At 50.6% G+C, this 12,450-nt stretch overlaps 1 protein-coding gene across 3 annotated transcripts in view; it reads right to left on the bottom strand.

The window, feature by feature from the left end:
* LOC122542047 (GATA-binding factor 2-like) overlaps window positions 1–11,106 on the bottom strand; it is a 32,579-nt gene extending 21,473 nt beyond the window's left edge. The window contains exons 1-2 of one of the 3 annotated variants that reach the window (XM_087985198.1): window positions 10,676–11,106; window positions 894–1,151 (exon numbers count right to left, since the gene is read on the bottom strand). In XM_087985198.1, coding sequence (XP_087841324.1) covers window positions 894–1,110 — 217 coding nt within the window. In that variant the 5' untranslated portion in view covers window positions 1,111–1,151; window positions 10,676–11,106. Of the gene's footprint in view, window positions 1–893; window positions 1,152–2,773; window positions 2,795–3,440; window positions 3,600–10,675 lie in introns of those variants that run through there. The other 2 variants (XM_087985199.1, XM_087985200.1) reach the window with 2 other exon arrangements.
* Window positions 11,107–12,450: the final 1,344 nt, after the last annotated feature.

Here is a 12,450-nt window from a genome sequence, read left to right as displayed (position 1 = left end):
ACATTCTTCCAGCATGTTTGACCATCTCACTCTGGACCCGACCATATCAATACTGCAGCTACAGGAGCAGGTCTGAGGCTCCGGACTCCACACTCCTGACTCTCTCCAACAGCCTGTCCCACTATCAATCAGGCACAAATCAGGAGTGTGATGGAATACTCCCCACTTGCCTGAACAGGTTGGGCTCTGACAACACTCAAAAAGCATGACACCATCCAGGACAAAGCAGCTCCCCTCCCACTCGATCCCCACCTTCAACACTCACTCCGTCCACCACCACCACCTTCTACAAGACACACACGGCAGCTTCTCAAACAGCACCTTCCAAACCCGCCACCTCTACACCCTGCAAGCACAAGGGACAGCAAATGCAGAGAGGGCACCACCCCCTGCAAGTTCCCCTGCGAGACTCCTACACCATTCCGACTGGGAACGATATTGGCAGTTCCTTTAGTGCCCCCGAAGTCAGAATCTGGAACTCCCTCCCTAATGGGGCATTGGCGGGGTGTCCCTACACCACACAGGGTTAGGGGGGACTGCAGTGGGTTAAGAAGGCCCCGACCTGTGACCTAACCTTTCTTAGATAGTTTCTGATAAACCTGCTCAGAGATGGAATGACACACCTCTGAACCAGATGGGACTTGGAACCAGGCCTCCAGGTGCAGAAGCAGGGATGCTACCATGCATTCAAGAGCCCTCCTACCCTCTGGTGGTGAAGATCATTGGGTTGCTTTTACCCGGTGACGGGGATCTGAGGGTTGGAGCGTGACACAGCTGCAATTCCGCCCATGGGATCTTGCTGTTCTCAGCTCCAGAACGGAGAGGGACGGCATTGCTGGTGTAAGGTGGCGGTTCAGTTGTCCCTTCCTTTGGGAGCGGGAGTTTGTACTCACCATGTCGGTAACTCCCGACAGCCCTGCTGTGAACCGGGCTGGTGTAGTACGGCTGGGCCAGGCTGCCGTCCCCCTCGGCATGGCTGAAGAAAGCATCAGCTTCGTTGGTGCTGGACGGAATGGGGATCTCGTCTGTATAGTGGAGCAGGGACTCCTGGCCTGCACTCAGTAGGGCCTGGTGGTTTAACCACCTTGACTGGCCTGAAGATTCCTCCATTCTCCTGCGTCGAGGCCAACAGGACTGCCTGTAGTCTTAACCTGCATAAATAGATTATCCAAATGTTATTTCCACTCTCAGACTCTACCCCAGATCAACCCTTACACCGTCCCTTTCGACACGAGACTCTTCACGTACTGAAGCAGTCAGTACCTTCATTCAACAAGACTCAGGCAACATTTAGGCTTCTGCTGATAATTGTCAATTAACAGCTGTGCCACATGAATCTCAGGCAATGCCCATCTTCAAAAGAGAGAATTGATCCATCACCCCTTGACATTCAATGGTGTTAGCATCGCTGAATCCCCTACAGTCAATATCCTGGGGGTTACCATTGAGAGAGAATCTAACCATCGCCCCCTTACAATTCAATGGCATTACCATCACCGAATGCCCCACTACCAACATCCAGGGAGTTACCATTGAGAGAGAATCTAACCATCGCCCCCTTGCATTACCATCACTGAATGCCCCACTATCAACATTATGGGGGTTACCATCTCCAACAAGACAGAATCTATCCAACACCCCTTGACATTCATTGGTGTTACCATCATTGAATTCCCTCACTGTCAACATCTTGGGGGTTACCATATCCAAGAGAGAATCTAACCATTACTCCTTGACATTCAATGGTGTTACCATCATTGAATCCCCCACTATCAACATCCTGGGGGTTACCATTGAGGGAGAGTCTAACCATCACCTCCTTGAAATTCAATGGTGCTACCATCACTGAATCCCCCACTATCAACATCCTGGGGTTATCACTGAGAGAGAATCTAACCATCACCCCCTTGACATTCAATAGCATTACTATCACCGAATGACCCTAATATTAACATCCTGGGTATTGCCATCTCCAAAAAGAGAGAATCTAACCATTGCCCCCTTGACATTCAATGGCATTACTATCAGTGAGTCCCCCATATCAACATCCTGGGGGTTACCATTGACCAGAAACTGAACTGGACCCCACAATATCAATACTGTGGCTACAAGAGCAGATCAGAGGCTGGGAATCCTGCAGCGAGTAACTCCCCCCAAAGCCCCGTCCCACCATCGACAAGGCACAAGTCAGGAGTGTGCTAGAATACTCCCCGCCTACTCCAACAATGTTCAAGAAGCTCAACACCATCCAGGACAAAACGGATTCCGCCTCCCTCTCAATCTAACTCAGACCTTCATCACTCACTCTGTCATTGAGACTCCTCCGACATCACCTTCCAAACCCACCACCACTACCACCCTGAAGGACAGGGGCAAAAGAGGCAGGAAAGAACACCACCTCCTGCAAGTTCCCCTCCAAGCCTCTCCTCAACACATACTGCATCCTGACTTGGAACAATGTCAGGCATGAAGGGATGTAAGGAGATTGCAGGATAGGTTGAATAACAGTCAGAAATCTGGCAGATGGGGCACGAGTTGGCAGGTACTTAAGTAGGAAAGATTTAGAGGGATATGGGCCAAAAGCTAGCAAGTGGAACTAGTTGAGCTTAGGAAGCCTGATTGGCATGAATGAGTTAGACTGAAGGGTGTGTTTCCATGCTGTATAACTTCAGAATGGCATGGTGCAGAGGGATTTGGGTGCTCTAGTGCATTAGTCACTGAAGGTTAGTCTACGGCTAATGTACATGATAAGGAATACTCAAAGGATGCTAACCTTTATTACAAGAGGAATTGAACATAAAAGGAAGGATATGAAATCTCAGTTATCCAAAGCACACTACTGAACAACACAAGGGGTTTCCCAGGAGTCAGTGACAGGTTGCTGAGATGTTCTACCAGCTCCAGCTTTGTACCTGTCCTCCAAGGATTAAGGAGGCCATTTCTCATTCCAGAAACAAATCTTGGTGCTCTGTCTGCATCCGCTCCACATGAATCCAGGAGTAGGAGTTGGCCATTCAGCCCCTCACGGTTCTGTATGAGCACGGTTGATCTCAGCTTGGATTCACTTCCCAATTTCCTACCCTCACTCTTTAACCCACTACTAATTATAACTCTGTCTATCTCCCCCTTAAATTTATTCAGTGTCTCATCACCCACTGCATCCTGTTGGTGGGGGGCGGGCTGAAGTGAAATCCACAGCTTCATGACCCTTTAGAAACACAGGAGTAGGCCATTCAGTCCTTCAAGCCTGCTCTGGCTGATCACCCAACTCCTACTCACACTTCTCCTTCAAATCCTTTGATTGCTTCAGCTACAGCCAGCTCCTTTGCAATTGCCTGCAATGTTTTGCCCACAACTGCTTCCTTGGCAGAAAACATTCACAGGCTCACCACTCTCTGGGAGAAGACGTTTCTCCTCAGCTTGGCCCTAAAATGGTTAACCCGCTTTGAGCGAAGTCATTCCTCCTTATCTCTGGCCACATGCAGCTTTTGTGGAATTTGATCAGGTGCCCAGTCTGCACCTCTCCAGGTCTCCGTGTCAAGTTCCACAGGGTCACAGTTCTCTGTCCATTGCCAGCTACTGCCTGGCTCCCGTGACAATCTCCCCTTACCTCTATCACCCGGCCTAAATGAAAGATTTAAAAACAACATGCCCACAATCTCAGCTGCAACTTCTGTAACTGAACAGCCCCAGCACAAAACCCACTCGACTACAGCAGTGACTGATAGCCCCAACCCCCACTCTCCCATCTGCTCCCCTGCACCCCTGCCCCTCCACTCACTCCTCAATCAAAACTCAGCCTTGAATATCTTCACTGACCCAAGTGCCCCCATCTCCCACTCTTGTCAGGGGGACAGAATCTCACAGACTCCCCACTCTCGGAGAGAAGAAATTCCTCCTTAACTTCCTAACCTACCTGTAAGACATAAGCCCTTCATCCCAGGATTCAGGTAAGGGAACCTTCTCTGAACTGCCTCCAGTGTAAATCTACCCTCCCTTCAGTGAAGGGAGCAGAACTGTACACAGTTCTCCCATGGGGTCTCACCAACTCCCTGTACAGATGGAGCAAGACTTCCCCATTCTTTTCATTAAACCGCCAGGCAATAAAACAGCCACATTTCATTTACACGGGGACGTTCCATGTACTCCTGTATTCAGTTGTGAAGACTTTCTGTCCCAAATCATCATCCTTTATCAAATTTAGATACGTGAATCCAACCTGAGGTTCCAGAACTAGATATGGGGCTCAGAGAGGCATTCAATCAGGGTTAGGTACACATTGAACTCATGCCCCTACACCCCCTCCCTATCTCTGCCACCTCCTCCAACCCCTACACCCCCTCTCTACCTCTGTCACCTCCTCAAGCCCCTACACCCAATCCCTATTTCTGTCACGTCCTCCAGCCCCTACACCCCCTCCCTATCCCTGTCACCTCCTCCAGCCCCTACAAGCCGTCCCTATCTTTGTCCCCACACCCAGCCCCGATACCACCTCCCTATCTCTATCATCTCCTCCAGCCTCTACACCCCCTCCCTATCTCTGTCACCTCCACCAGCCCCTACACCCTCTCCCTAGCTCTGTCCATTCCTCCTCCCCCTACACTCCTCCCTATCCCTGTCCCCTTCTCCAGTCCCAACAACACCTCCCTATCTCTGTCACCTCCTCCTGCCCCTACAGCCCCTCTATATCTCTGTCCCCTCCTCCTGCCCCTACACCCCTCCCTATTCCTGTCCCCTCCTCCAGCCCCTACATCCCCTCCCTATCTCTGTCACCTCCTCCTGCCCTTACAGCCCCTCTATATCTCTGTCACCTCCTCTAGCTCCTACACCCCCTCCCTATCTCTGTCCCCTCCTCTAGGCCCTATACCCCCTCACTATCTTTGTCATCTCCTCCAGCCCCTACACCCCTCCCTATCTCTGTCGCTTCCTCCAATTCCTACACCCCCTCCCTATCTCTATCCCCTCCTCTAGCCCCTACACTCCCTCCCTATGTCCCCTCCTCTAGCCCCTACACACCCTCCCTATCTCTGTCCCCTCCTCCTTCCCCTACACCCCCTCCCTATCTCTGTCCCCTCCTCTAGCCCCTACACACCCTCCCTATCTCTGTCCCCTCCTCCTGCCCCTTCACCCCCTCCCTATCTCTGTCACCTCCTCCAGCCCCTGCACCCCCTCCCTATAGTGGGTGGCATGGTGGCACAGAGGTTAGCACTGCTGCCTCACAGCGCCAGAGACCTGGGTTCAATTCCCACCTCAGGCAACTGTCTGTGTGGAGTTTGCACATTCTCCCCGTGTCTGCGTGGGTTTCCTCCGGGTGCTCCGGTTTCCTCCCACAGTCCAAAAATGTGCAGGTTAGGTGAATTGGCCATGCTAGATTGCCCACAGTGTTAGGTGAAGGGGTAAATGTAGGGGAATGGGTCTGTGTGGGTTGTGCTTTGGCGGGTCGGTGTTGGGCCGAAGGGCCTGTTTCCACACTGTAAGTAATCTAATCTATCTCTGTCACCTCCTCCTGCCCCTATACCCCCTCCCTATCTCTGTCACCTCCTACACCCCCACCCTATATCTGTCATGTTCTACACCCCCTCCCTATCTCTGTCACCTCCCCCCAGACTGTGTAAGTGGTCCTGACTGATGGACACAGTATCTGAACACCTATAGGGAGCAGACTGTCATGAGTGATGGTATTGCAATGAAACATGAGGGGGATTCTCTCACAGTCTGTACAGTCTTTCACACGTCAGATACACTTCTGTAGAACACAGCACACATCCCTGGGTCAGAGGTGCAGTGCGAATGTGTATTCTTTCGTCAGCCTGGTTTCCCAGCCCTACTGGTGTCTCCACAAACTGTGTGGGATTTTTGACTGTAAACAAACAGCAAGAAGGTGAGGAAGCCGAGTTGGAGAATTTGTGAATATTGAGTTGAGTTTGCAGTCGCTGGCAGAGGAGGTGTGAGCAGTTGATGAGCTACATCTGGAGTTACACGCAACAACCTGATGAAGGAGCAGCACTCTGAAAGCTAGCACTTCCAACTAAACCTGTTGGACTATAACCTGGTGTTATGTGATTTTTAACTTTGTACATCCCAGTCCAACACCGGCATCTCCAAATCATAATTACATCTGGAATATAACATTCTCTGAAGTGAATGTGTAGGATATACACACACTCCACCTAAAAACATCAGCTCAGCACTGAGCTTTCCTTTCAGACAGTGCCTTCCCCTACAATAACCCACTCTGCTTATTCGGACAGATAGAAACCAGTACCCAGCGGCCGTGTCGTCCATTGTCAGAGAACAGAATGTGGTTTCTGTCCCTCCCCCATGGCTGGTGTAACAGGGTTACCCCTGTCAATGTGGTTGGTGTCGGAGGTCTCACACTGAGACAGCTGAAGACACACAGCCCTGGCAAGGATGGAGGGGACAATGTCTAACCCCCATTGTGTCCCTTTCCTAGGAGGGTTGGCTGGGGAACAGTGTCGAGGGAGCTTTACTCTGTATCTAACCCTGTGCTGTCCCTGTCCTGGGAGTGTTTGATAGGGGACAGTGTAGAGGGAGCTTTACTCTGTATCTAACCCCGTGCTTTCCCTGTCCTGGGCATGTTTGATGGGGGACAATGTAGAGGGACCTTTACTCTGTATCTAACCCTGTGCTTTCCCTGTCCTGGGAGTGTTTGATGGGGGACAGTGTAGACTCACAGAGTTAAATAGCATTGAAACAGACTGTTTGGGTCTGATAACCATGCCTACAGATAGCCTATATTAGTCTAGGCCCAATTGCCAGCATTTGGTCCATATCTCTTTAAAACTTTTCTATTCATGTACCCAATTCGATGCCTTTTAAATGTTGCAATTGTACCAGCCTCCATCACTTCTTCTGGATGTTCGTTACATACATGTACCACCCTCTGTGAGAAAAAAGTTACCCTTTAGCTCCCTTTCAAACCATTCCCCTCTCACCTTAAACCTATGCCCTCTAGTTTTAGTCTCCCTTACCCTGGGGAATAAACCCTTGACTATTCACCCTATCCATGCCTCTTCATGATTTTATAAACTTTTATAAAGTCACTCCCTCAGCCTCCGATGCTCCAGAGAAAATAGCCCCAGCCTAATCAGTGCTGTCCCTGGAAGTGTTTGATGGGAACAGTGTAGAGGGAGCTGTTTTAACTCGGTGCTGTCCTTGTCCCAGGAATATTCGATGGGGACAGTGTAGCAGGGGGAGCTTTACTCTGTAGCTGACCCTATGCTGTCCGTATCCTGGGAGTGTATGGTGGGGGACAGTGTAGAGAGAGCTTTACTCTGTATCTGGCTCCGTGCTGTCCCTGTCCTGGGAGTGTTTGATGGGGACAATGTAGCAGGGAGAGATTTACTCTGTATCTGACCCCGTGCTGTCCTTGTCCTGGGAGTGTTTGATGGGGACAGTGTAGAGAGAGCTTTACTCTGTATGTAACCCCGTGCTGTCCCTGTCCTGGGAGTGTTTGATGGGGGACAGTGTAGAGAGAGCTTTACTCTGTATCTAACCCCGTGCTGTCCCTGTCCTGGGAGTGTTTGATGGGGACCGTGTAGAGAGAGTTTTATTCTGTATCTAACCCTGTGCTGTCCCTGCCCTGGGAGTGTTTGATGGGGACAGTGTAGAGAGAGTTGTATTCTGTATCTAACCCCGTGCTGACCTTGTCCTGATAGTATTTGCTGGGGAAGAGTGTAGAGGAAGCTTTAATCTGTATCTACCTCTGTGCTAAGTTGGAGATGCCAGTGTTGGACGCGGGTGTACAAAGTTAAAAATCACACAACACCAGGTTATAGTCAAACAGGTTTATTTGGAAGCATTAGCTTTCAAAGGTAGTGCTTCCAAATAAACCTGTTAGACTATAACCTGGTGTTGTGTGATTTTTAACTCGGTGCTGTCCTTGTCCCAGGAATATTCGATGGGGACAGTGTAGCAGGGGGAGCTTTACTCTGTAGCTGACCCTATGCTGTCCGTATCCTGGGAGTGTATGGTGGGGGACAGTGTAGAGAGAGCTTTACTCTGTATCTGGCTCCGTGCTGTCCCTGTCCTGGGAGTGTTTGATGGGGGGACAGTGTAGAGGGACCTTTACTCTGTATCTAACCCCGTGCTTTCCCTGTCCTGGGAGTGTTTGATGGGGGGACAGTGTAGAGAAAGCTTTACTCTGTATCTAACCCCGTGCTGTCCCTGTCCCTGGGAGTGTTTGATGGGAGGACAGTATAGAGGGAGCTTTACTCTGTATCTAACCCCATGCTGTCCCTATCCCTGGGAGTGTTTGATGCGGGACAATGTGGAGAGAGCCTTACTCTGTGTCTAACCCCCTGCGTCTCTGTCCTGGGAGTGTTTGATGGGAACAGTATAGAGGAAGCTTCACTCTATATCTAACCCTGTGTTGTCCTGTTTGTGGGAATGTTTGTTGTGAAGTGTAGAGAGAGCTTCACTCTATATCTAACCCCATGCTGTCTCTGTCCTGCGAGTTTTTGATGGGGGACAGTGTAGAGAGAGTTTTACTCTGTATCTAATCCCATGCTGTCCCTGTCCTGGGAGTGTTTGATGGGGGACAGTGTAGAGGAGGCTTAACTCTGTATCCAACCCCGTGCTGTTCCTGCCCTGGGAGTGTTTGATGGGGACAGTGTAGAGAGAGTTGTATTCTGTATCTAACCTCGTGCTGTCCCTGCCCTGGGAGTGTTTGATGGGGACCGTGTAGAGAGAGTTTTATTCTGTATCTAACCCTGTGCTGTCCCTGCCCTGGGAGTGTTTGATGGGGACAGTGTAGAGAGAGTTGTATTCTGTATCTAACCCCGTGCTGACCTTGTCCTGATAGTATTTGCTGGGGAAGAGTGTAGAGGAAGCTTTAATCTGTATCTACCTCTGTGCTAAGTTGGAGATGCCAGTGTTGGACGCGGGTGTACAAAGTTAAAAATCACACAACACCAGGTTATAGTCAAACAGGTTTATTTGGAAGCATTAGCTTTCAAAGGTAGTGCTTCCAAATAAACCTGTTAGACTATAACCTGGTGTTGTGTGATTTTTAACTCGGTGCTGTCCTTGTCCCAGGAATATTCGATGGGGACAGTGTAGCAGGGGGAGCTTTACTCTGTAGCTGACCCTGTGCTGTCCCTGTCCTGGGAGTGTTTGGTGGGGGACAGTGTAGAGAGAGCTTTACTCTGTATCTGGCTCCGTGCTGTCCCTGTCCTGGGAGTGTTTGATGGGGACAATGTAGCAGGGAGAGATTTACTCTGTATCTGACCCCGTGCTGTCCTTGTCCTGGGAGTGTTTGATGGGGACAGTGTAGAGAGAGCTTTACTCTGTATCTAACCCCGTGCTGTCCCTGTCCTGGGAGTGTTTGATGGGGGACAGTGTAGAGAGAGCTTTACTCTGTATCTAACCCCATGCTGTCCCTGTCCTGGGAGTGTTTGATGCGGGACAGTGTAGAGAGAGCTTTACTCTGTATGTAACCCCGTGCTGTCCCTGTCCTGGGAGTGTTTGATGGGGACAGCATAGCAGGGAGAGATGTACTCTGTACATGACCCCATGTTTCTAGCTGCCTGGAGTATCTGTCTGTCCATTCCTTTAAGATGCTGATTAAAAATGACTGTCTTTGACCGAGCTCCTGATTGCCTGTCCCGAACAACATAGCTCAGGCTCAAATTCAGTTGAACTGATACTTGGTTCGGTGCTTTGGTGTCAATTCCTGAAGCACACATCCTCCCATTTATCGTACTGTCAGTACACAATCGCCACTGGGCAGACTGAGAGGCATAGAGATAGTGAGAACTGCAGATGCTGGAGATCAGAATGGATAAAGAGTGGAACTGGGAAAAGCACAGCAGATCAAGCAGCATCAGGAGGAGGAGAGTCAACATTTCAGGTTGGAAACTTTATCAGGACTGAGAGACATTTCTAATCTGGTCAATTCAGACTATTACATTCAAAGAAGATTCCTTGTCAGGACATCAATGCTGAGGAATCACTGCACTGTCTTGAGGATCGGTGCTGAGGGAATGTGGCACTGTCAGAGAGTCAGTGCTAAAGGAATGGGCACTGTTGGAGGGTCAGTGCTGAGGGAATGCTGCACTCTGGGAGGACCAGTGCTGAGGGAGCGCCGCACTGTCGGAGGGTCAGTGCTGAGGGAGCGCGGCACTGTCAGAGGGTCAGTGCTCAGGGAATGGGCACTGTTGGAGAGTCAGAGCTGAGGGAATGCTGCACTCTGGGAGGACCAGTGCTGAGGGAGCGCCACACTGTCAGAGGGTCAGTGCTCAGGGAATGGGCACTGTTGGAGAGTCAGTGCTGAGGGAATGCTGCACTCTGGGAGGACCAGTGCTGAGGGAGCGCCACACTGTGGGAGTGGGCACAGTTAGAGGGTTAGCATTGTTCTGTTTTGGAGTTAGTGCTGAGGTACCGAGAAATAATTGCTGCATCAAAGCAAGAATTTAAAACAGATAAAGTTGTGAAGTGGGGAGAGTGAGGCAGAGTTTCAATTCAGAAAGTTCACCATTTGATGATTAATTCCTAATCACACAGGGAACGTATCTCTTTATATGGCATTTTTAAAAGGAAATAGCGAGAGTCTACTCATATCAGGCAAACCAGCTCCCTGACATAGAGAGGCTGAGAAAATACTCAAATGCACGAGATAACAAAATGCAGATAATCATCTCGAAAAGCCACTAACCTTGTGAAAACGTTATCACAAAATAAGGCCCAATGAGCAAGCAATAGTTCCAACACGATTCTTTTATTTTCTCTTCTTCAGAAGTGCCATCGAACAGGAGGAAATGTGTGATTGCACTCTCTGATAGGAGCGACAGTGGTTGTCCTGTTGCTGTGTTGGGCGGAGGGCGGGCGGATTGAAGGGGTTTGTCAGTCCTCTTGCCTGCACGACCCGCCTCCCCAGGTCATCCACCCAATCTGAGCCGTCGGAGCCCTCCAGAGATGGTGTTGGAGTCCCACCAGCCTGTTGTGTCTCTCTCTCTCTCTCTCTCTCCCCCTCTCCGTCCTGCCTGTTTCTCTCCTCCGTGACCCTTCAGGAGGATCTGCCACCCATCACGCCCTGCCCTGAACCAGAGATGTTACCCCATTCTCTGCTGAGAGTCGGACTGCTCATTCACTCTCCTGCCACGGGAATGGTTCCCCCACCCCACCCCCGATCGAAATCTCTCCCCCCGCCAATTCCAAACACCCCAATTTCCCCGTTGCCCTTCTCTACTGCGAGGAAAACGTTGGATCTCCGTGACCATCTCGGATACGGATTTACTAATTCTCTTATGCTTTCTCAGCAACGCCATGAAATCTGTCTGAAAGTGCAAGACCCAGAAAGTAACAGAAGGGCATGGGTTGGACCATTTAAGAGTTTATTCATTACAAGGCAAAGCACTGAAAAAAATTATTTTATGGGATGTGAGCATCGCTGTCTAGGCTGGTGTTGCTGCCCATCCGTAATTGTCCCTGGAGAATGTGGTGATAAGCTTCCCCAACCATCACAGAGGGGGATGTAACGAGGCAGTTCCAAGATTCTGACCCAGTGATAGTAAAGGAAAAGCCTGATTTAGTTCCAAATCCAAGAAAGCACACTGCCTCATCAACCACCTTCAACGCGGCGGCTCAGTGGTTAGCACTGCTGCCTCACTGCACCAGGGATCTGGGTTCGATTCCAGCCTTGGGCCTGTGTGTGGAGTTTGTACATTCTCCCCCGTGTCTGTGCGGGTTTCCTCCGGGTGCTCCAGTTTCCTCCCTAACCTGAACCTCCCACAGATGTTCAGGTTAGGGTGGTTTTGCTGCGCCAAGTTTCCAGGGATGTGCAGGCTAGGTGGATTAGCCATGGGAAATGAGCGGTTACAGGGAGTAGGGTATGGTAAGGGCTGGCCTGGGTGGGATGCTCTTCAGAGAGTCAGTGTGGACTTCAACTTGTGGAGACTCCTCCGATAGCACTTTCCAAACCCGCCACCTGTACCCCCCTGGAGCACCACCAACTGCAAGTCCCCCTCCGAGCCTGTCACCATCCTGTTATAGGCCGGGTCTTTCAATGATGCTGGGTTCAGAATCCTGGAACACTCTCTCTCTAATAAGGATGTCCCTACACCACAGAGGGACTGCAGCAGGTCAAGAAGGCAGCTCACCCCCACCTTCTCGAGGGGCACTGTGTCAGGCGCATTGAGGCAATGCCGTCAATTTCCACCAACTGCGAACTTAACAGGGACCCACTGATCCTGTGCAGAAATGCCTTCTCAGGTGGCAAACAACTGGGAAGTGCCGAGGTCACTGTTCTTAGTGGGTTGAGGAGAGTGGAGATGATGGGTTAGATGTGAAGGCACAGTCCAAGAGGCCCATTCAGCCCCCTTCCTCCAGCCTGTTACACAGGAACAGGAGGCCATTCAGCCCCACCCTCCTCCAGCCTGTTACACAGGAACAGGAGGCCATTCAGCCTCCTCCTCCAGCTGGTTACACAGG

The sequence above is a fragment of the Chiloscyllium plagiosum genome, unplaced genomic scaffold, assembly GCF_037043375.1.
Source record: "Chiloscyllium plagiosum isolate Xiang-an unplaced genomic scaffold, Cpla_swu_hap1 HiC_scaffold_51, whole genome shotgun sequence".
Lineage (NCBI taxonomy): Eukaryota > Metazoa > Chordata > Chondrichthyes > Orectolobiformes > Hemiscylliidae > Chiloscyllium > Chiloscyllium plagiosum.
This window is presented reverse-complemented; position numbering and strand designations above follow the sequence as displayed.